At 39.5% G+C, this 25,842-nt stretch overlaps 1 protein-coding gene across 1 annotated transcript in view; it reads right to left on the bottom strand.

The window, feature by feature from the left end:
• itga1 (integrin, alpha 1) overlaps positions 1-25,842 on the bottom strand; it is a 66,657-nt gene that overhangs the window by 22,997 nt on the left and 17,818 nt on the right. Inside the window, exons 2-7 of the mRNA XM_023264690.3 lie at positions 16,252-16,372; positions 11,244-11,353; positions 6,578-6,666; positions 3,862-3,976; positions 1,768-1,895; positions 925-1,073 (exon numbers count right to left, since the gene is read on the bottom strand). Coding sequence (XP_023120458.2) covers positions 925-1,073; positions 1,768-1,895; positions 3,862-3,976; positions 6,578-6,666; positions 11,244-11,353; positions 16,252-16,372 — 712 coding nt within the window. The remainder of the gene's footprint in view (positions 1-924; positions 1,074-1,767; positions 1,896-3,861; positions 3,977-6,577; positions 6,667-11,243; positions 11,354-16,251; positions 16,373-25,842) is intronic.

The following is a 25,842-nucleotide window of genomic DNA, read 5'->3' as shown; positions in this document are numbered from 1 at the left end:
AAGCATCTATGAACCTTTTAAATACAGCAACGTCTGGTTTGGTCAAAGTCGTAATCGAACAGCAAATATCTTTGAATTAAATTAAGTCTGAATTCACAAGAGCTATTTTAAACATTTTGATAATACCAAGATTTTACTTAGCTGGTAAAGCACACATTACAACTGACACCTGCTTGTTCTTAAAAATGTTTGGTTCTAATGATGTGTTCAGGCTAGGTTCAGACTAGAACATACAGAACATTTAAACATTCGATGTGTGCCATGCTGGCTTCTTACCCTTTAACCAAAATAAACAATATAACAGCCTGTCAAAGAATGGAAGAAAGGTTCTACCGATCCTTTTTAGAATAGGGGATAATATGATCTGGGATCCACTTCAGACTGCGCAAAAGCTAGCTATAAAGGTCTAAGTTATCGTGGTAAAATGTGCAAAGTTAGATTTAATGTGCTACATTCCACATATTTTTGAGAAATGGTGTCCATCTTGAAAAACTGCTGCAACTTTAAAAAAAACCTTTGAGTTGGATACCTTTAATACTGTGATGACAAAAAGATTCCTATTTGCAGTTATCTAGCCCCACTATCAGTTACATAATTATATAAATGGGTCAGACAAACTAACAGAAACACCTGTCAGATAATTTACCCTTTTAAGTTCAATTTTCTGCACAAGATTTGGGTTTGGACAACATCCACATACATGTTAAACCAGTCAGGGATCTTCTGCTTGATAATTCAGGAAAAATGTGATCATGACAGCCCAGTGACATGTGTTGCTGGGTCTATTGTCCAGTAACTTGAAATGACACTCTCCCATTAAAATGTCCACTAAAGGTTGCCAGACCACGATGAATCAATTGCAAATTGTGGCCCAGCGTTGCCAGGCTCACCCAAATGTGGAGGGGGGAGGCTAGTGTTGAGTACCTGGCAGTATCGATGCCCAGGAAAGTCATGGTCTTGAAGCCGGTCTGCTGAGGAAGGTCTTTGACAAAATCCAGCAGAGCAGGAGTGTTGTCAAACTGGCTCAGGTTGACACGGTGAGTAACAGTCTCTCCATAGGACACAATGCCCACCTGGAAAACACACGCATACACACTTTTGTCTTATAAATGTAATCCAACGTTACATTAGTTTTTCCTTTCTCTTCTCTGCCGCCCCTCCCAGACAGTCTGCGGAGGATGTGGCCGGGTCTGGTGGGGTTGATATGACACAATGTTCTTTATACAGAAGGCACAGGACTGCAGCCGCCATGGAAGATGTGACTTTCAACCACTAGGCTCCACAGTTAGAAGACTTTCCAGTGCTTCCCTGTGGAAAACTCCACAAGCTCCAGGCCAGATCAGTGTAACCATAATAAAAACTAATCATCCATCCGCAGAGCAATCCAAGATGAGCAGACAGAAATAGACTGAAGGTATAACTTGGTAAGACAGAGTCTGAAATTACTTTGACGACTGCAAAACTTCAGTTCATGAAGTCTGTTTTATGAAGGACATCTTACAGTTATTCTTACTGCTGGCACCGTGTGGAAAATTCCACAATGGAGGACACTTAAGTCATCAAGCCTAGTATGAAAACTTGAGTTGGCAGCAAATAAAATATTCCTTCATTCATTCTTTTTTTTTTATGGATTACTGTTATATAACCATTCATTTATTCATCCGTGTTTGATTCTACCACCATATTGTTCAACACTGCATACATCCACATGTTTAAGACAAACAGTCATTTTCTTTTCAAATCTGTTCATTCATTCATGCAACTGACTTGTGAGAGTTTAGGTCCGATCTCAATCTTCTCAAGGAAGCGGCTCAGAAAATCGGTGATGCTGGACCAGGGGTAGATGCTGTTGGATCCGTCCAGAACGATCACAATGTCCAGCTCCTTCGCACACTCTGGAAGAAAGCCAGAAACTATAGTTAATAAAACGGTAAGTTCAAACTGAAAGCTGAGACATATTTTATACATATTTAGTCTTTTCCAAAGATGGATGAGCTGGTGGTAAATAAACAAATGAAACTACTGATTTGTCTCCTCAGAAAGACATTAGATTATGTAACACATCCAGCCTTCATCCTGTTTACTTGTGCTGCCCGCAGTAAACACACAAGCCTCAAATCAAAATGTAATAATGTAGAGCAGAGCTTCAGTGTATGTGTGTGTGTCTAAAGGGTCTTGAGATTATGAACAAAACAGAAGAAAAAAAAATTTTCCGCCACAAAAAAAAGTTTATTTTAATACTTTACTTCCTTTTAGTTCTCAGGCCAAAAAAGTTTATAACCCCTAATATAGAGGATCAGAATTGTTACAACTCGGCTCCTCAGTTGCAACAAAGATGCTGAGACCACCACTGTATGATGCAAAAACAAAGCTTTTATTGCCCAACAAAATACTGTGCCACGGCTGCCCAGGCCCAACTCAGCCAGATCTCTATGAGGGACTGGAGCTCCCCGGACACAACGCTCCTGTCAGCGAGAGGGCCCCGACTGGAAAAGGAGAGCGATTAAGTACTGCTGAGCCACTGATTGCAAATGTGGCTTGGTCAGGTGGCGACACTCAGCTCCTGATCAGGCGCACCCGATGGCGAGCTGGAGGGTCGTCACAGAATTAAAAAAAAAGTAAAGTAGTGCAAGACAATCTTACTGAGTTCAGTATTTAACCAAGGGTTGTGAGAGTTTAACACCCTTGAGTTCTGGTCTGAGGAGCAGTGGTCTTAAATTTGATCTAAAGCTTTTAAAGTACTTGCCGAGGCTTTAAAAAACATCGATTAAGTTTTCTCACTTGAGGCAAGAAAGCAAAAAAGCGAAGTTATGTGAAGACTGCAGTCCCTTAATTAATTTTACTAGGATTCAGTAAAGATAAGATCTGTTTATGATAAAACACTTAGGACATCTTAACCAAGTGAACCAAAAAATCCCCCAGTGGGTTTAAAAGGCATGCTATCTTTCTTTTTAATCTCTCCTAGAACTACTCATGTGATGTGCAGTTCCTGTTGGAAAACTTTACCAAATCCAACCTTAAAAACGGAATTTTTCATCAAGATGAATTGATCATTGAAACTGTTTGCATAACACGCTTCTATAAGGAAAAAAAGTTGAGTCACCATTATTTTCTTCAGGTATGGTAACACCTAGAGGTCCTTAGAAAAATATTGTACGTTGACTCCAGTTTTTTTCCAATTTGTGTAAAATAAACAATCAAAGATCTTTTTTTCAGTTTTTTTACGATTTATGATAATCATACCTGTCTTATACTACACAAAAGACATTTTAGAGTTCTCTGTACCTCCAGCCATGGTTGTGCTGTTTCCATAGAGATGCAGGACTTTATATTGCAGTGAAAAACGAACGTACCGTGAGCAAAAATGTGACAGCAGCAAAAAACGCCCATAAACTTTGAGGTTCGGAGGGTTAATGCTCTGCGTCGTTTTAATGGGTTTTTGCTTCACTATATGGTCAGTCTGTGTATTTATGCTTGCTCCTAGCAAAGTAATGGTGACTTCTGAGAAACAGAAACAGAAGAAAATGACTGTAGATTATTTACTCTCCATTTTTTCTAGGCTGTTTCCTTCCAGGGAGACTGAGTGCAGGCCCAGCGAACTGTCTCCTAACTTGGGCATACAAGACAGCAGAAGGGCTGGGCTATGTTGGGCCTGAGAGGGTTGGGGGGTGACAGACAAGTTTACATTAAGAAGAATGCTCTAATCTCCCTCTTCGCTGAGGGAGGGTGAGTTTAATGTCAGGGTCTTGGGTGGTACTAGCGAAGAGTAGATTTTAATCTCTTATCCCGGGCAGGCGATTTGTAAAGATGCCGCCAGGTCCTGAGGAGCTCTGCGGTGTCTTACTCTGACAGGCTGCGTACCTTGCACAGCCGGTGCCACAGAGTTGAGGATCTGGAAGGAGGAGCTGACATTTGCACAAACTCCCGAGATGAACTGCTGCTGGCCGCACATGTAGCCGTACTGAGGACCACACGCCTGCGGACACAGGACACACACACATATACAAACAAACTGAGAAAGTGAAACTCACAGGCTGCGACTGGTTAGCTTTTCCATCAGTGTGAGGCCACATGCGAGAGGAGGTTCAGTGCTACTGAACACAGAAGCCAAGAGGAAAGAACTACTCAAACTGAGGATTACAAAGAGACTATTAAAAACCACTAGAGATCCCTTCAGAGTGTGTTTCTCTACAGTGGGAAGGAGAAGAAGGAACAGAGAAACGTGAGGGAGCAGGGCTTTAAAATTACCAACAATAACTGGAAAATTGAGTAACATCTATTAATCTTTTGGCCTTGTTTCCTGAGATTTCACTCCAGGCTCCACAACCTCAGTGCTTTCCTTGTATTAAAAGGGAGTTGCAGATGATTTCTGCAGTATGAAACATGCAAGATAATGGTGTATTTACCATGGTCATTTTGTTTGCTGTAGTCACCATCCTATTATTAGAACTGAAATAAGCATGCTATGATTTGCTAACTAGCCATAAACAAAAAGACACGCTGAGATTGAAACATTTTGACTCATGCTCGTGCTGAATGAAAGGTTAGTGGATCACAGAATGGTCCACACCTTTAAAGAGCCTTTTTAACTTAGCTTGGTTCTACAAAGTGTTTTCCGATGTGTTTGTCATCCACTCACTCATACACAGTAACACAACAATGATGGTAGAGCAGCCAAGAAAGTAGCTGACCTGCCATTAAAAACCATCTGTCTTTAATGTTCTGTTTAGAGGTATTTTGACACATCGAATGGCCAGGGATCGAGCCACCAACTTTGCAAGCGGTGGAGAAACTGCTCTACCACCTGGGCCAGAGCTGCCTCCACTAAATTCATTAGGATTCCTCCACTTTGGACTATTAATATCTAATCAAAATTTCATGCTAATCCATATATCAGTTTGAACCAAAGTGGTCAATCAACCACTTTTGTGTATAAGGATGGGTGAAACCTTCATGTCTGTAAGCCTGTAAGTCTCCTGCAGAGCCTCCACACTGAAAGCTCAGTATGGTGTCATAAAGCTTTCAGGGTGATGACTGAGGTCCTCGTCATCTCGGCAGTGCCGGGTTCCTCCTAACTTCTGGCTAATCCAAAAATGGGCAAAAAGGTGGAGCGTGATTGGATCTGAGGTGAGCCGTGGATGCTACACACCTTCCACTGAAAGTGACCATGCCCTTAGTTACAGATAACTTTAAGCATTAATACAATTTAAATGCATGAGTTGTATAAAAACTCACTCCTTGTATAGTTGTCATGAACATGGAGATTACCTATAAAAACTAAACAATTTTTTATATGAGGCTGCAAACATGTTTATTTCCGCTGTAAAGTTGGGCATTTTATAGGGACTGACTTGCTTTTTAAGTCAGCCTCTTGTGGTCATTTGAGGAACTGCAGTTATTAGTGCCATGACCTTGCTCTTGCATAGTAAAACCCTTTGAGAGCACTGACAGTGCTGTGTAGAATGGCTTCACTGCACCTCATTAACTGTCTAAAAATGTTCTTTCTTTATTGTATTTCTTTAAGCCAATCACAATCATCTTGGGGAGTGCTAAGCCAATGCAGCAATGGTGTCCCCTCATAATAAAGACAGGGAAATGGTTTTGCTTGAGCATTTGGATGCAGAGAAGTGAGAAGTGTCACTGATTCATGGACCAAAAAACCAGCAGACCTGCTTTACTGCATGATCAAAGCCTTCACAGTCCATGAAATTTTGGCCGTTCACTAGCCGGGAAGTTTTTGTTTAATCTACAGTGAAGTTGATTTTGAAAACTGTAAGACGTAGACAGCGGAATGTGAGGAGTAAGCCGTGTGAAAAGGCAGGCTTGTATCCGTCTACATGCGATGCATCAAACTACATCTGTATTGGCTTAATTTGTAACTCTGAAGGGTTTCTGTTTGGAAGCGTCAGACAGGCATATCCAGTGGCATGACTAATAATGAGAACTGTGAACATCCAATAAACTCCAAGCATATATACCGTCCAGTTGGTATATATACTGCGTTTTGATAAGTGGTGTAAAAGAGCATTTTATTCATCATTCAGTCAAAATTCAGATTACAATGCTATTCTTGGCTTGATGCAAAATCTGTAAGTGTTTTATATTAGTTGTGATATGTGTTGAGTTCCAGCATTTAAAAACATAGTGCTGAAAAGTCATCAGAACCACATGAAGGGTTGAGTTACACATGCAGCTGTACTGGATCTGCTCTCACAGTCCAACATCATAAAGCACGCTCTTTCTCAGCTTTTCTTGGACCACTAAACAAGTCGCATAAATACACGTTTATTGGCCCTTTGCCCAATCTGTCAGTAATTTTCACACCTTGTTAATCTGATCATCAGTTCAGATTGAGGTTTACAGGCGTTCTTATCCATTACCATATGCGTCCATACATTTATGCATGTGTACGTTTGATTCACAGCATCCTGTTATATTCCCAGGACACGGAGCCTGATTTAGGAACACTGAGCGTCAAACCCAAAGTTTCCACAGAGTCCAGAGGTCCAATGGAAAGTACAAAGATCAATCCTTCTACTCTGCTTAGTATAGACAATGTAGACCACTTCCTCCTTACCAGAAACCCTCCGTTGGGATTGGTCACCAGTGTGCTCCCCATGGTCATGTTCTCCTTGACTTCACGCAAGTTGGGAACGGTTGTGTTCTCTAAAAAAAAAAAAAAAAAAAAAATTGGATGAATAAACAGAATGAGACAATCAGAGAGCAGCACAGAAGAAGAACAGCTGGACAAATTCCTCTCTTTCATTTTCCCACAGGAAGAAAGCTGCTCTACATTCTTACTTCCGTCCATCCCAAAGATGTAATAACCACTGACATGTGGTTAAATATAGTTTGTTTCATTACTTTACCATGCCTTTTCTCTGTGCAAAGCTTATGGCTCTAAACAAAGGATGCGCGCACAAATATTTTGCTGATAGACATCCTAGTTGTGATGAAAAAATAGACCAATCGAATCATTAAGCTAAAATTAGAATCTCCTGCCTCAGCTCGGGAATGCTTTATTTTTTCCTTCTGAGGAATCTTCATATTCACACACACACATTAACATGCCATTTCAATTTTGAATTTCGCCTCCCAAGAGGGCATTTTGATGTGAATCAGTTTTTGATTCTCATTAGCATGATACTGGCATGTGCAACAGAACTGTTAGTAGTTATTTTTTGTCTTTTCTTCATCTTTGTGTGAGTTCAGATCCCTATTTCCTCTGTTTCCTGTCCTCAAGCTCACTCAAGTAAAGTAGAGAACACGGTGGAGCTGTTCGAGACTCCCTGCTGACCCCAGAATACAAAAACATCTCGCTATGACTCAAACACACTTAAGATTTGACACCGCATTAAACCGAGAGGCGAAAATAACCTAGTTTGTAAAGTGACCTTTCCTTATTTCTGAACTATCTGATAAAAATGATTGACATAGATTGAGATTCTGCACCTCATGATGGTGCACATGGAACTGGAAGCAGCTGCAGAGGAGAAAACACACTTTGTCCTCAGTGACCTGAGACTTCTGATAACTATCAGAACAAATCACACCTTTAACACAATCCCTCCTGGTCTGGAATGACCTCTTGAGAGGAGACACAGGTCAAATGTCAATTTGTAAAGTGGCCTCTGCTGAAATACATAACCATTATAACCAGTGATTTACTTAAGAACAGTGTTGGGGATAACATAACGCTATAATCTCATTACACTTGTTTGTAACACAGCAGTGAAACAACATTACTGTTCCTAAATTCAATAATCACATTCCAGTTACAAATCAGTTCCAGCTACTACTTTTATTTTGAGGCAGTACGTACTTAATTCTGTTTGACATGAAGTTGTGCCTTCTTCTCTCCACAACATTTTTCTGTGAACTTTTCTGTTGCTTTAGCAGTAATACTTGACTAAAAATAGCATAAAAGAAAGATGTGTTTGTCCTACTCATTAGCTCCAATTCATGACCGATGCAGACTTTGAATGTGAACAGTACATGCTTCTGTAATTCTATTCATACTGCAGCATATACATGTTGGTCTGAATGCAGACGGCCGCATTCCTCTCATATCGAATACAGAAATACATGTGGATGTTACTGAAAGCCTGGCTGTGACTTTGTTTTTGTTTTTTTTTACAGGATGTAGCAGTTAGTTACAGATCAGGCTGCAGCACTGTGTCATGGATTCATCCTGACATGTGTCGAGTCCAGTGTTTAAACACTGAACAGAATTTCTGTAGATTTTGAAGATTGCCCCTGTGTTTGTACTCCATCGATGGAAAGCATGTACAAATCAAGGAAACTCCAAAGTCCGGCAGCGACTACTTCAAATACAACTATTCAAATGATGAATTATAAAGGTGTGGATGATGGAGAATCTCCTTATACAATCTCTCCACATATTAAAAAAATTTTTGACACCATTTGTTTGGAAAAAACGAGCAGTTGGTGGCCTTGCAGTGTGGTCACAACTTTCAGACTGCTTGCAGACATCCATAGGACTTGGGTGGATGATGACATTTATGACACAAAGACCCTTGTGGGCACATGGATGCCTTAAGCATAAACTGGATGAATAAGAATCTGTGCTAATATTTGGGCTTATGCAAGGCTTAGTGTTAACTGGTAAGACATGAAATTGCATCTCAGGTGAAATGTGAAGAATAATATGTAAATTATATGTTTTTTTAAGTAATTATGAAAACAAGTATAAAATATCTTCAGCCATAACCATCCATCATTAAATGCACAATGGTGTTTTGTGTATTTTATATCAAGCAGTGCAGCCTGAGTTTGCATTTGTGCAGTCAGCAGATTATGTTTATTGTTTTTCATTTGGACTGTTTTTTTCCAAACAGAATGTAAACATACTGCAGAACTGTTTAGCAGACAGCCCTGAAATGGTGGGCGTCGGAGTCTCTTGCCAGGATTTCGTCACACATGATTGTCGCGGCAAAACCGACCTTCAGTTTTATTGGTCGGATGCAAGTGTGATTAAATATTACAACACAATAACCACACAAATTTAACTTGGCTCATTATGGTTTGGCATCACTGGGAAAGTGTAAACTCAGTATGGGACAGATCTGCCAGTGTGAGTCTGAGGCGTCAGTGGGCAGAAGCTGCAGTGACTCAGAGGACCGACAGGATCTTGTTGTGTCCTGCTGACTTGTCCTCGGTCTGCTTTGTGTTCAAGGATGCTCAAGTAATATCTCTGTAAATATCCACCAACAAGTCCAAGGTAACAAATAGGTCACACACTTGCTGAGTCATACCTTGTTTCACTTTAAATTCAACATACACCACTGTCGTTTTTATCACCATGCACATCCCTCCCACTTTGTTGCTGAGAGTTCTGACTCCAACTGTAAGTCCAAATCAATTCCCAGTGGAGTTTTTCCCAGACTAAACTTAAGCTTGTGAGATTTAGATTTCTGCCCTCCTAACTCATCCAAGATAAAACAAATACGGGGCTCTTCACTGGTGAGTGGGGCAGTGTGAATTATCAGCACATGAAGCCAATAATGGAGCAACAGCAGGATGACTGTTACTCCCGTTACTTGATAATTCTGAAGTGTAAACAGCTGTGCTGAAGCACTGAAGCATTAGTCTTGGAGCTGAGAGTTTCACATCTACTGTGCACGTTAATGTTTGTATTATCATGTGTAGACACACAGATGAGCACTAATAGAGGCTTTGCAGACTGCTGACCGGGAGCTAAGTTGTGTTTATCCGTTTAATTACGAGAAATTGGAAGGATGAAACATAAAAACTTTGTTTATTTACAGTCTTCCGGTTCAGTCGGGCCTAACTTCCTTCCTAGGAGAGAGAGTCAGATACGCGGCGTATGTAAACACACAGTAGTAAGCTACAATTACACACTGAGATTCACAATGTTTGCACATACAGCTATGCACATTTTCATGCTTACACAGATTTGCTCACACACAGGCATCACTTCTGTGCTGCTAATGTTTCAAAATCCTATTTATCTCACTTGTTTTTATTGTTTAGAGTTGATAATTTGATCAAAGAGACGTGAATTCTTGGTGTGACTTGACCAAGATACATAACAGTGAAAGAACATTGTCTATATAACCTGCATGATGTCATTGGAATAAAAGGAGTCAGAGACTAACTATCGGAAAAAACGGTGCAAACAAACAATGACAGGAACGATACTATTTAGTGCTCACAGAGATCCAACATAAAAGAAAGAAAAATCAACTGAAGACACAGATCGCACATAGATCACAATTTGGGTATTATTATCTTTAGCTGATTTTTCACTTTTCTATGTTATGAGTGAATGTATGCTCTGCACTCCTATTGGTCAACAATGAAAGAAAAAAAAATCTGACGTGTTGGTTTTTGATAGGACGACACCGATGCAGCATCAGTTGTTTCCACCTCTAATTTTTTATCTTGATGTCCTGTGTCTTTGAGTTTGGACTGTTTTTTTTTCAAGATGACATCATGTAGTCTTAACCCAGCATTGCCCCTTGACTGCCCGGCTACTAAAATGCAAATAAGAGAAAATGTGAAAGAACTAAATGGTTTAAACAGCCTGTATGCTGATGATAACCGTGCAATAGTAATAATGTAAGGAGCAGAGAGTGCCTTACAGAGTGCTCCTATATTACTGGTGGAGGTAGATGGCTTCATATGCAGCCTGAAAAGAATCCATGCAAACACTATTTAGGGCCTCAAAAGTACTAATAAAGTGCCCCAGTGTTCGTTACAAATGCAGTGATCACTATAAATGCAAATACTACTGTACATAATCTATATTAACTCCCTGGATGGACAATCATTAATTCAAAGGTTGCTATAAAGGAAACAGGTCATTGTTTCAAGTCTTTAGTGTTTTAACAGTATAGAGGTTTTGCCTTTTCTTTTTATTATACTGCCATTATTGCAGAAATAATGCACATTTTTATCCTAATTTGCCATATGTTATATACTGTACTATGCACTTTACATTTTTAGACTCTTACCCATCACCCAGTACCATGAGAAAAATGTCTGTCCAAAATTCAATCTGTCGTAAGCCCAACAAGCCCGGACATGATGACATAGTCTCACAAAACTGTCTTCAACCACAAGAAGAACAAGAAGAAGTCCAGTAACAGATGCTGTGGCCCCAACTGAGCCCTGATCTCAACATCATGGAGTCGGTCTGGGGTTACAACAGACAAGACTGAGACAGATTCATACAGTTTGCACACAGACAGTTTTCTTACTGGGCAGCTCCAGTTTGACACATTTGTTGTCCCCCGTTCCTACTGGACATTTGTAGACGTCTCCGGTTCGTTTGGCTGGCTGACCCGACAGCGGTGATCCAATCAGAACCCTGGAAAAACAAACAACAGTTGGGACCTGGTTGGTTCGAAACGGAGCCAAAAACCACACAACAGCATCATGGTTTTACAATTATGATAACAAGCACAATTCACATATTATTACAGAAATTAAGGGTTGGCAAGTAGGAATCAGTGAGTTTGAGGTTCATTTCTAAGGTCCACACTAATTTAAATGTGGCCTAATTATACTCAGATAGTTAAATTAAACATAAACCACAGGTTGTGATTGACTTGTAAAGCTGTTATAGCTTATTATTATTGGCCTATGGGTCTGTGGCTGTCGTGGTAAATGTATTATCACCCTGACACACTAACAATAAAATAGCTGGGAATAAAAAACAACAGTTAATCACGATTTAATTGTCACTTCACAACATACTGGTGGACTCATACTGATGGATCAGTGTATTGTTATTGTATGTGTAGCTCTGTGCTGGACATGTTGGTACAATATGTGTGACTGTGTTTCAGTACATGTCCATGTGTGTGTTTCATAACATCATGTCGCTCCATCAGTACTCTGATGCTAAAAAGAGCCAGTCATCTACCTTCTTCTAAACACTAAGGCTTATTAACATTCCTCATCTCTAATGGGCCCTGGTCATCTAAAGCGAGATGTAGACTACAACAACACACTCAGCTCAGTCTGCTGTCAGCTGCCTGTGAGAAACAACACAACTTTATGAGTTTTTATGACACTCAACAGGTTTTCTTTTTCTTCAAAGTTAGATAAACAGCAACATGATAAACTGCACCGAGCTATGACAATGTGGTTTCTCCTTTGTGTCTTATTGTATTTCATGCTTGTATAAGTGCAAAAAAAAAGGCAGTTCAAGGAATCAAGGATGGTTTTAAGATGATTTAATCTTTCTTTTTTTTCTTTTGGTTCGTCAGTCCAATGCTAAAATATTTGAACAAACTCCCACATGGATTGCTGTAAATGTTGCACAGACATGTATTGTTTCCCAGCGGATGAATGCTTTCATTACTTTGATGATCCACTGGCTTTATATCTCACACCAGCATCAGATCAGAATTTAGACTGTCCAATATGGACTGACTGCTATGGTGTTAGTGGGCCAATATCTCATTGTTAGTAATCAGGAGGTTCATAACCAATATTTGAAACTGATATACACTCAGAAAAAAAACAAACTTTGTGAAATGCTGCAGCTTATTGTGTTTTATCGAGAAAGAGTTAAAAAATAATGACACACATAGATATAGATCAGAATAATGGTGAATGTAAGATCAGATAATCAGCCAGGTCAGTAATCTGTTCACTCCTTTTGTCCAATACTTTGGTTTATGGCAAAATACCAGCAAAACTAGTGATGCTCACATCAGTCCCAGCAGAACTTTGTGTTTTGCAAATGTTAGCTTGATCACATGTTAAATTTAGATGGTGAATATGCAAACGTATTCCTGATTAACATCAGCACATTGGATGGTCATGGTGAGCATGCCGGCATTTCAGAGCAGAAAACAGTTTCATCTATTCAATAATCAATCGATCAGTATTTTTTGTCAGAGCTAGCAAGTGTGAAAAGTGAAAGGCATTACAATTAGCTATTATCAAACATCTGTTTACAGAAAACGAAATTTAGGAATCAGACAAATTTTGGAACTTTGCACATGTGGAATTTCTGAAGCTATATAAAATAATTGAAAGTAAAAGTTCAGTATTTGGAAAAATATTTTCTCTCTTAAAATCTGTCCATTAAACATAAAGCTAGAGACATAACCCCAGTTAGCTTATTTTATGTATAGAATAGCTTTTATGTATATATAAAAGTGGGAAACAAAGACTGCTCTGTCCAAAGGTATAATCCACCAACTAACACCTCTAAAGCTCACTAATTAACATATTACATCTATATACCTGATAAATGAGACATGCATGAGCATGTTTCCCAAAATGCTGAACAATTTCTCAGGTCAGAAAGTCTTTGTAGACAGCTAATTTCATGCTAGATTCAAGAAATCTAATGTGTCATTGACATGCTGTATTTGTTTGATACCAGAAAGAGTCTCCAGACTTTTCACAAATTCTCTACACAAACAAGACATAATTGGTTTGTTTGCACGAGGAAATTTTGCTATTTTTCTAAGATCTGTTCCAGAAATGTTGTGGGAAGAAGACAAAATGAATTATGAGCCAAAGTTATGAAGAACTATGATGAAAGGATGAACCGTCTGTGCCACATGTAACGTATTTTCTCAGTGCAGCTGAGTCACCTTTCAATGCTGCTGAGGGTGGAGGCCTGCTGGAGACATCTGCGACTAATCAGTCCCCTCCCACTTATGGCAACCAACGTGTTACATCACAATATTTTGTCATTAAAATGTTCTCCCACATTTAGCAGTGAGAGCTACAAATCATCTCAGATTTTACCCTTTTAAATCTCTCCATCATTCAAGCATCTCTCACTCTGCTCTCCGCCTGTTGTTTCTCTCAGGTTCAGCTTCCTTACTGAAACTCTTATCGCTCAGTCTAAGATTTTTCTCTGAACTACAACAAAGCAGTGCTATTTGGAGATGTAACTAAGCCAGCGTGTTTTCAGGGAACATGGAGGACGTTCCATTACAGTCGGCTCCACTGATTAGCGCTGAGTGGATTACTGTAACTGATCTCATATGAGCTTGATAAGACCATTAAGTCTGAGCAGCACCAGGTACAGACACATGGGAAGGAATCAGACTGCAACGGGATGGAGAGAAGCAAACAGAGTAACTAAAGGAGAAATGTAGAAAGAACATGAGACAGAGAGCCATTAACCGCACTCGAATAGCATTTAACAGGGTTTTTAAAACGTGTTCCCAGACTGTTTCAGCGTGGAGCCACGGGTGCTTGGCTTCAGTGTATTTACAGGCTGGGTATGTGGATGCTCTGGCGGCCAGTTTACGGTTAACAGCCAGCAGTAAAGACAAGGATCCTCATTACAGCAGCAGCTGCTGGGCTCGCCTTCACTTAGTTTTACAGGTGAACTGGTGGGTTTTAGAGTTTAATCAAACTGAACTGAGTCCTTGTCGTGGAGAAATAAAATGTTCTCAGATGAGAATCTTTTTGGCCAAACCGCTTATAAACAATAAATAGTTTTTGGATACAGAGATGGAATAATTATGTGCAGAGGTGTCAGTTTGTGCCTGTCCGACACCTTCCTTGGCAGGCGAGTTGTTGTTCCTTCCAGCTTTATTCATGATGCATGTTTGGCACCAGCTGCACGGGAAGAAGCAGTGCCACAGATGGAAACAGGCATGAGTTGAAAAAGGAAAGAACAGACTTTTGTTGTCCTCTAGCAATAAATGTTAAATAGTGATTGCTTTAGTTATTGATCATCATATGCATGACAGACATTTTCATCATTTCTGAAACCGAATCCTCAAATAAATTCTTGATTAGTGAAGCTCTGGTGCCTGTTTTGTAATGTCCATAAAAATGCAGCGACGTAAAACTGAAATTTTAAACCCACAGTAAATGATTAATTGGTCACTGAGGGGCAGCAGAAACATGCTGTAAACACAGCACCAATTTATTGTCACCTACAAAGGAAGTGACTATTTGCACATCCAGAAAAACAGGAACATTTAAAATAACTGGGAGTTGTGTTCCTGCCCAGCGGAGAAATGGACATCCAACATTCGCCGTCTTTTAGCTCTGTTTTTGGTCTCCGTCACCTCCTTTGGAAATATCTGGCTTTTTTTGCTTTGAAATAGTCTAAATGTGGGGATAAGCTTGTCATTTCCACCACATATTCCATACAGCATTCTCTTCCTTTTCCACTATCTCTGTGTTGCCATTTTTAAAATACCCTGTGGTATGAGTTACAACATCTCTGAGCAGCAATCTACATGTTGAAAATGGGAGCATTTGCTGAAAATTTTGATCATACAATAAGGCCGACGGTTTTTTCTCTACTCTTCTCTTCTTCTACACTATTTTGCAGGGGCATCATTACTGTATCCTGGGCTTAGCACTGCTCAAAATTACCGTAATTATTATTAAAATAATACAAACAGGCCAGACTACACATAAAGCAAGTGACTATTTATACATCCAGATTATACAGAGCAACTTTACCATTAATTTGGAGTCATGTTTCTCACCAATTTGAAATGTAAGTCCAACATTCACTCTCTTTTGCTCTGTTTTAGGTCTCTACCAACTCCTGAGGGAAATATCTGCCTCTTTAGTTCCTCAGCACTCCCCCAACAGCTTTAGTACTGTTTGGTGTGGAGCAGGTCTGCAGTGAGTTTATTAAAGGTTTTCCAATGGGGGCCTGCGGGAGCTGAAATAAACACTATAACTGAAAACATCCATGCAGTTGGTATGAGTGAAACTTAAGCTTGCGTTTTGTTTTTTTTAAAAACTTTTTTACACCTATTTTAACCCTCACCACAAGGATAAAAGTCATTCTCTTATGTACTGACTGAATGTGAGAAGAATCACCTTGAATTCAGCTTGAAACTGACAGACATTTTGCGGTTTAAACTGAATTTTTCACATAAGCTTTTCACATAAGATAACTGGGGACAATGTTATTACCCTTCCTGATAAAGCCATTTAGATTTCGTTTAACTTTGTGTTGCTGCAGCCTTTACATTTATTTGTCCACATTCGGTTCAAACTTGCACCATGCTGGAAGTATGACAGAAATATCATTAGCAAAGATGCCTCTGGTGAATTTTAAATAAAATATTGACACATGAGATCATCATTAAGCTAAATTTCCATCACATATATGTAACAAGGGCCATATTTGAGATGGGTTTGTGCTTCAGTAGACATCTGTGAGATACAGAGGAAATGCTACAGTAGCGACAGATGACATATGTTTGGCCTCTTGATAACCTCACATCTTCGAAATGTCCTGTGAAAGACACTCACCATTTCCCCTCACTGTTCTCAAACTGCTGGATGGTGTAGCCAAACATGTCCTCCAGTGGGCCGCTGAAGGACAAACCATTCTTCTGGTCCACGTTGAAGGACAACACACAGGCCAGCAGCACTGCAAAGACGACGAGAGGGAAAAAGGTTACATATAATAAGGTTGTTGAGAGCTGTATTGCATTATTGCGCATTTTAGTCAACTGAACTGCTCTCCAGAGTGTGTTTATATCAAATAAACTGAAACTAGAGATGTGTGTACAAATATTTGCATTTCAGAAAGCCATAAACATTCCCAGCAAATATTTATTAAATACTCAAGAGGTAATTCGGGAATGAAAAACAAACAGATTTAGTAAAATAACATATTAAGGTCATAAATAAAAATGGACATTTGAGTAATTTAGCCACACAATGCATCTAATTACGTCAACAACATTTAGTGATATATAGAAATGGAATACTGGGATGACAGATGAACTTTGTGGACTATATTTCATGCACACAGTCATTCTGGAGGATGCTGGAGGAATTTCAAACATCAGTGTGAAGCATTTTGGTCAGACTTCAGTCTGACCTGCAGGACAATGGCTTCTTCTCTGCACTCTGCACAGTCTGGGTCTATCTGAGTATATCACAGAGGCTCTATATAAATCCATCCATGTGTCATTGTGCCTGCACCACAATGACACTCTTTATATTTACTGTGCCACGGAATTCCTGCAGTACAATTTATTCAATTCCCGGACTTTTGAGGGAGTGCAGAGTAGCAGAACAGTGGGATTAAAAACAGAACGTGCACACACAGACCACATACATAGAGACACAAATAAAAAGCAGCTATTTGTCCTTTGATGATGATGCTTTGCAGCCAGTGTGTCTGGCCCTATAGAGACTATAGCACCATATGAAGTCCTTTAGCAACGCCGGTGGTGAAGCTGAACAGATGATGTTGGTTGTTTGGCCAGTTGGTCCAACACTTTGAGCTCAACAACCACTGGATGGATTAGCCTGAAATTTTGTTCAGACATTCATGATGCCCACAGTGTGGACACAAATCACTTCCCCTGCCACCAGTATGTTTATGTTTTCACTTATAAGCCATGAAATGTCAGACTTCTTAATTATCCTCACATGTGCCTGGTTAAAGAAAAGTTTTTATATGCTTACTGAGCGTTACTACCATGACACTGAACCGATGACAGACTGAAAAACACAGACTCAGACATGCAGGGTTTCAGACATGACAAACCTAAAGAATCAGTCCTGTCAACTTGCAGGATGAGAGTTTCCACAACATTATTATTTTATGACTGTGACTGAATTACTCCAATATTACGACTTGCCACCGTGCAGCGTAGAGTAGTTTTACAGTGTTTGAGCAAGATTGTAGGTGAGCTGGTGTGCTCCAGGTGCAGTGAGCAGGAAGCGATGTGAAGACAGAGGCATAGATCTGCACATTTGCAGGAAAGCAACAGTAAAAAGTTACATTTAAAGCCATTTTAAGGCATGAAAGGACTATTTTCAAAGACTTCTGATTATCTAACTTTGATACACAGAAGTATGTTTAAGAGGATAGTTCAATGACCAGGGAGGGACTTTAAGTGTTTTTAATGATTTTAGAGTCTTATTTCTTACATTATTTATAAATCTATTTTCAACAATTACCTGTGAAGCTCTTTAATCTTGTAAATCTTCATTGTGTTTATTCACAAATTCATTTTAGGTTCTTGCTAAGTGAATAACCATTGTGGCTTTAACTATCGACTGTGTGCATATCTGTTGATCTGGGTGGTGAACTGTTGCATACCCTTACAGGAATAAATCAAATTAAATGGAATTAAATTGAGTTCATGTTTCTAAATGACAAGTGCTAACGTTCTATGAGACAGCTGTTGTAGTAGTTTGTAAATGCAATCACTTTTGATTCATCAACTGTCACATTTGGATCAGTCTCGAAATTTAACAGCTTTTTCAGTATCATTGTTTAAATTTGTCTTCAACCGTATTATCACTGTGCTATTTTCAAGGTAATTTCACTGTCTTTACTTTAAAGCTCTTTTCTTGGTCATTATAAGAGCCAGTCAGAGTTTAGGCTATCCAGATCTTCCATCATCTGATCTGATTGTACTCGTAAATTTTTTTATTAGCCTGTACATAAAGAAAAAAAGAAGCTGTTTTCATTTGTATCTCACCATGAAATGCTGGTAGTAGAGCTATTTCCTCATAGCTGTGTAATGGTGGAATACTGGACAACTTAGCAATTACAAAAATTTGAGCTTAGCGCTTAACGGAAATAAATGTCATTGTCTTATTCACTGTCAACCTACAGCATCCTACTAGAGGTGGCAAAGCAGGCAAATGGTGGTCTTATTATTATTTTTTCTTGCTGATATTTGGTTGCACAGATAGGCAGCTAGCTTTGCTGGAAAAGTTAAGTCATGAGGATTCATTTAATGGGCTACGTACATCTCGCTATTTGAGCGCCAGTCTTCTGAAAAGGAAGGATGTGAATTTGGATGTAAAATGCATTCTAGGAGTTAGATAAAAAATAAAACGGCTCAAGCGATAATTTCCTTTGAAAACCCATCTTTTAAAATGCTTTTACTATTCCTGTGCCCCTCCAGGCTCCAGACGATCTGACTGGACTGTGCTATGAAAATCACAAACCTCTTGTGCATGTTAACAGCATATGCTTTGTGAAAGAAAGACAGGGAGAGCGATTCAAAGAGGGATCAGTGCATGTATGTAGTCCATAATTCCAGGAGGTTTAGAGGCATAAATTATATGCAATAAGCTGTCACAGGCCTTCTCACTGCTTCTTATAAACAGAGGAGTTATGAAAACATGCTGCTGCCAGTCATGTTTAGATGCTGACCACTTAGATTTCATATAAGATTACACTTTTTACATTCCCAGAGAGACAGAACCAGACCTGCGGAGTCACATAAAGGAATCCCAGCCAAGAAATATTACACCTTCTGTTTCTCCCTCAATCCTCTCTGAATTTCCTCTGTGATCCCCTCTTTCCATCTCTGAGAAGCTCCATTTCCTGTTCCTATTAACCTGATTATAGACATCCCCTCAAATCCACAGGTACACACACACACATGCACGCACACACAGCTAATTTAGGAGATTTAGGATGGCCTCTAGCCAACCGAGCCTTTATCATTTATCACAGTCAGAGCTCAAGTACAATTCAGAGTCACGCTGGCCTGATCTGTAAATCATTGAGGAATGTCCTCTGTCCACTGGCAGACACATACTTTGTGTATACCAATCTCTTTTAGCTGTACTTGGTGTCTACTGGCTCTGCTCTGCTCAAATCAAAACCAGTTAGTTATGTAACTGGCTATTTTCGTGAGCTGGGCAAACATCTGCCCTGGAAAACCAATAAGCAGGCTTCTCCCTCTCTGGATGGAAATGGCCTCATGAGCCGCTGAGGTACCAGCATATAAAGATGTCCATCACTGTCTGGAGGGCCCACATGGTTCAATCACACATGGTGTGCAGAAGAAGGAGGTGTTGCTTTCCATGTAAGCTTCTTTCCAAGCACAGCAAATATCTCAACAACTACAGGAAGGATTGTCATTCATGGTCCCCAGAGGACAAATCCTACTGACTCTGGTGAAGCTGTGGCTTTTTCCCTCCCAGCAGCTTAGGCTTTCAACTTAACCAGTAAAATATACATCTATTCAATGATTGGTTCTACATATTACACAGGTGTGCATTAAGAGGTTGAATCATACTGACCCTGTCTTTTCCTTTAGCTCCACAATGAGGCTGACATTTGTGCTTTTAGGTGAAACAGTCTCAATAAATAAAGTAGCGTTTCATTACATCGCAGCAGCCAATGGGCTGTGTTTCCATCCACAAACATCACAGAGAATACAAAAAAACAGAGTTTGTGCTTTCAGTTGATGGAAACAAATACACAAACCTCAAAACATTAATATAAAGAAGCTAAAGTTTAGTTTATTGCCTTAATCTTACCTACGATTCTGAATTGTTCCCAACATGGAAACAGGATCAATCCAGAATCTGGAGATCTGGAGTGGATACTGAGATTTCAGGGGTAAACTATGCTAAACTATGATGCTGAACATGGTAAATTTCATTTCTTTTTCATTTACTTTTATTTTTAAAATGGGACAATTCGTATTAATGTATATTTTCATGTAAATACGATAGATTGTAGCCATACGGCTAATTTCCATCTCAAGTCCCATTGGCAGATCAAAAATAGAGAACATCATAAGACCATAACTGAACAAAGACATATATATATATATAAAAAAAATAAATAAAAATAAAAAAATTAAAAACCGATAACACTTACAAAACAGATAACACAGACAAAAGCTGAGATATCGAGGCAGCTACCAAGCACTAATTAATTAACATTTACACATGATTATATTGCAAATGATGTCTAAACATAAACATGTTAGCACTGTCAGTGTGCAGATGCTAGCATTTAGCTGGCGCTACTGTGCAAAAGTACAGCCTCTCAGAGCGGCTGACATTGGTCGAGCGTACAGCTGAAAGATAAGCATGAAGACATATGCTAATCATCCAGCTGTCTACACAGACTACATGATGTCTCGTATAGCACTCAAGCAGGCATTTTTTAACTTCAAGTCTGTTTCATGTGCATGATCGCTGTAATTCGTGTGCTCAGTGCTACTAGAACCACATTCACCATTGTGCCTGAACGCATCCCGAGTAAACACAGAGGACTGAAGCTGCTGCTCTGCTAATATTCTGTACTTGAGATCATTCATGTCATTGTTAATCGTAAGAAAAATCTCATTCTTCACCAGAAATGTACAATTTAAATTGGTTTAAATATCACAGCCGTAAGAGGCTACAATGGGCCTGTTTTCAGTCAAGCACCATGTGGCCCTGATTGGTCCTGGCAGCCCGTCTGCCACAATAACCCGCAATAAAACGCTACTGCCCTCTCTGCCATCAAAACCAAGTCATCAAAACCAAAATGACTGCATTTCAGCCCTTTAACAATTCTACTGGACATCAAGCGAAGTGGCAAAAGTCAGATCTGGTTGATACAGGCAGGGCAGAAAGCAGCATAGATCAGTACCTGTTGGCCTGGGAGACGTCAAACCAGCTTTAAAAATCACCCAACACAGCACCTGTAGGCTTCAAAGCCTGGTTCAGCTACAGTAAAATCACACACCCAACTGGCACCTGCTCATCTGTAACATATCTAACCTACTATAAACAGCTTTAAAGCTCAACGTAAATCAGCACCTGTGGGCAGCAAAGTCATTAAGTAACCCTGAAACTGGACCTTAATTAGCTGTGGTAAGAAATGCGTCAGCTGTAAAGTTGATCCAAGACAGACAGTTGAAACAAATGTCCTAAAATCAAAGCAAGCAAACATCTGTAGTAGCTCAGAAACTGCATAATGTTCATGTCAGAGTGAACACTGACTGAATTAATGTATTTATGATGCACTGGTGTTTGACCCTTCAAAGGAATAAGGTCAGAAAGGGCTTTGGGTGGGACCTGGACCTGTTCTGCACCATATGCTGGCATTTAACAGCAGACAACACTGGCATGAAAGACAAGCTTCATATTCTGGCACGGCCACAGGCAGCCTCGAGCCATGGAGAAGTTATGAAACTGAAATATTTCCAGATTTCCTTCTTTGTTCTTTTATCTTTATCTGTTTTCTTCTTCTCCACTGCTTTTCTCTCTCATCTTTTCCCTTTAACTTCCCCATAATCCTCCTCTCACTGTTCATTTTTGACCAGTTCTACCATCTCCTGTTGTTTTGAGCTGAAGCAGTATCCACACTTTCCTCTCTGATCACTCCAGGAATGGTTATCACGAGGTGAACCTCTGACAGGTTTTAGCTCTGCTTATTTTGACTTAATTTTTCACATTTAGCTGTCTGCTCAGTCGCTGCTTTATTCTTGGCAAACGTGCAGTATGTGGGTGTGTAGTGGACAAAAGAGGTCACAAATGTGGGCGTGTTTGTGTCTTTATACGCCACAAGGGGCTGAATTCCTTTGAGTTTTAGTGATAATGTCTGTAGGCAGAGGAGGATTGGATAAATAAGACCAGATAAGACACTGCATGATTAGAAACAACAGCAGACATGCTAGGAGTTCTGCACTGATGCGATCAACACAAAATTACTGTAGTTATGTAAATTAAACTCAGGAAAACAGACTTGATTCTAAAAATGCACATTACAAGCAGGAGTACAACATGTGACCGGAAGATTATTAACATTGTGAGACGAACAGGAAATGAATTACTGAAAAACAGAGCTGAAATGCATGAAAACCAACAGTTCGGAACCAAAATTCCAAAAATCTGACAGTACTTGTTCTTTTATGGTACTGTAGATACAGATTTGACAACTGGGAATGGAGGCAGCAACAGATATACGACAGATGATCAGGGACAAGTTATAGAAAACCAAAAGCTGGAATGCAAACAATTTTACATTTGAAATAAACACAAAAGACATCTCAAAGTCGCTTTTTATAGTCAATTTTATATTAACATGTCATCACATTGTTCATATCCTGAAACATTCCTGTTATTGCACCAGTTTTAGACATTGCCAGCACATTAAACGGCCATCATCATTGCAGGTCTTTCATGGTCAGAAGGGATCTTCTCCACCTTCTAGTAGGTTCTGTAGGTTGTTATGGCAGCAGAGCTGCGATTTTGCACTTTCAGAGAGGAAACATAAGCCCACATTTGGAGGTTGGAGGGGATGAAAGAGGCAGTAAAATTTACACAGGAGGCTTGAGTTTGAGTTTTGTCTCAGATCAATGCTTTCCACATGTTACAAAACTGTATTTTATATGTTTCCATAGTGAAAACTCAACCAGAGATTTATTGTGTGCTTATTAATATAGCTGCAAGAGGTTGCCGACAACATTGGGGTTACTTTCTGTTTTTCATTGATCAAAATGGATGATAACACAACTTTTGGTCTGCTAGATTGTGGAGGAGGTCTGGACTGGCCCATATGTATATATGGGAATGATGTGTAATGGTTATTTAATGTTCTGAAAACATATGAATCGGGGAGTACGGTACATATTGCACATTGTGGCATTTCAGTGGTACTAACTACAATATTTCTAGTATGATCTGGTGACATTCATAATAGATACAGCCTCACAAAAAGTTGCGCTTTGTGCTGATTGTGATTTGCCAGTCTTATACAGAAATGCAATGACGATGTTGTTGTGTTGTTTCTTTTGATTAGTTAATAAGTCAAACTTAATAATTTCATTTTAAGGGGCAAGTAATGTGCTTTTTTAATGGCTGATATTCAAACTCTAACACAAAATTTCACTGGAATGTCTTTGAAAAGAGAACTTTTCTACATCTTTCCTTCAGTGTTGCCAAACAATTGTTCATGATATGTAACCAATCAGATTTTGCTGTGTGCAAAACAATGTTCAAGACCACTAAGTGATGACTACAGATAGGGAGAGATGGCTGCATTAGAGGCAAAGTAGCACATTTTGAAATATATTTACGTTACTGTGAATCAGTTTAAAAAATAACGATAAAGTCAGTTGGAAAAATGTAGAATATTGTATCCGACAAACGGCCAAGCTGATGATCGGTTGATCCTTTGCTTGAATGTTGAGCCCCTGATGTTTATTGTGTTAGTCTGCCAACTTTGGTAATTTACTCTAAACTTAAATTAAGGCTGAAACTGAAGGGAAGGTCAGTAGTTTCATGAGTATTTGATCATAAAAAATTTAAATAAGGTGAATGGAACACCAGAGTTAAAATTACAAGTTCAACCTCATGGTGGTGCGAACGAAAACTACAGGTATCGCCAAAATCGTTATTAATTATCCTCAGTCATGAACGTCTGTACAATTTAACGGCTGAATTGTTGCTAAAGTATTTCACTCTGGACCAAACCAGCAAACTGACTGCCATCCCAGGAGCTGCTTCACCATCTCCCTCAACCCTGCTCGCTATTTAAGCTGCTTCCTCTCTTCCATCCATTCATTAATTCATTTCACTGTCCCTCTGTCCCTCATGAGCATCATTCATCTCTCTACCATTCATCTCCGTCCCTCCCTCCCTCCACCCACTCCAGCATCTCTCTGCTTGCATCCCTGCACTCATTGACTGAACACGGCGGCTTAACGGTGTCAGATTCCTCTTTGTGAAACTTCCAGATGTATCCTCTGGAGCTCCGTATTTTTACTGGTGCAGAAAACATCCAGGTTTACAAGCAGAGACCCACACATGACATCATCCCCCCTGATGGTTGTCAAAGCTTTCATCCCCGCTAAAATCCTCTCTCTATAATGCAGGGGTGGCTGGCGCTCTCCTAACCATGACACATACGATAAGTGTTAAATCTGCTGATCACTACAGTTTCAGCCTACAGGGAGCAGCTGGGAGGAAGGCAGCTCATGGGTTAGATCAAACTAAAAATACACACACCCAGGGGTCAACCAGTGACCTCCATCCAGAATCAATGACCAACATGCAAAAATAATCATGAGGGAAACAGTGAGAGAAAATAATGTAACCCAGAGTCCGAAAGTAAACCCCATATCACCAACTCTTAGAACATCACCGCAGGTTTATTTTGCAAAATCACTGAAAGCAAATAGAAACTTGAAAAGAAAACAGAGATGCAGGGAAAAGGGAGTGTCACTTATTGTGTGCAAACAGGGAACAATTATCTGGAACATGATAATAACCGCATGTCTCTTTCTAACTAATGAGTTTTGTGTATTAAACAACAAACATTACAACTGCAATTATAGCTCTACACAGTGCTATTTATTTGTGCTATCTTTAGTGTGTTCTTAATAATGAAGTGATGCTAAAGCTCTCAGACTGACTTCCACTTAACAGACCAACTCATGGATCTGCACTCACCACTTAATGTTGTTTAAACTTTCATTAGTGCTACTGGAATACACAGACAGAGTGCTTCTAGCTGTCTGTCTGCTGTTTACATGCACTGATGCTGTTAATTTATAGAGAAAAACAAATATACTTTAACTTAGTTTTGTAAAACTCACCAGGGTGTCATTATGTGAAAAAAGCTACTTTTAGGGAAATAGCCTTTAGTAAGATTCAAATTCTCTCCAGCAGATAGATTTGAGGACTGCAATAGGGAGGTAATTAGCTTAGCTTAGCATAAAGACTGGAAACAGAGGGTAATAGCTAGCATGGCCCAGTCGAGATTTCAAAATCTACCCACCAGCATTTTGTAAAGCTTTAATTATCATGTAAAAGTGAAAATAACACGTACTGTATGTATGACAAGCTGTTTTAACATCTAGTGCCTGAGTTTGACCGTCTGGAATTGAAATTACAGATACCAACCAGGTCATTCTGACAAGTTCAAACCTAACTTAAGATCTAAAAAGGACAACGTTGATATTAAACTGTAGATATCTGTAACTGGAATTACAACTGGTCATAATTCAGCTGCAGATATCCACAATGTGATTTGCAGATACCAGCAGCTGAATTGTAGATATCTCTAATAAGAAACTCCAGACACATGAATGGTAAAAGTGATGCCATGTGTCCTCCGAAGAATGACGACAT

The sequence above is a fragment of the Amphiprion ocellaris genome, chromosome 17 (genome assembly GCF_022539595.1).
Source record: "Amphiprion ocellaris isolate individual 3 ecotype Okinawa chromosome 17, ASM2253959v1, whole genome shotgun sequence".
In the NCBI taxonomy this organism is placed as follows: domain Eukaryota; kingdom Metazoa; phylum Chordata; class Actinopteri; family Pomacentridae; genus Amphiprion; species Amphiprion ocellaris.
The sequence above is the reverse complement of the archived record's forward strand: the minus strand, read 5'-3'. Positions and strand labels throughout refer to the sequence as shown.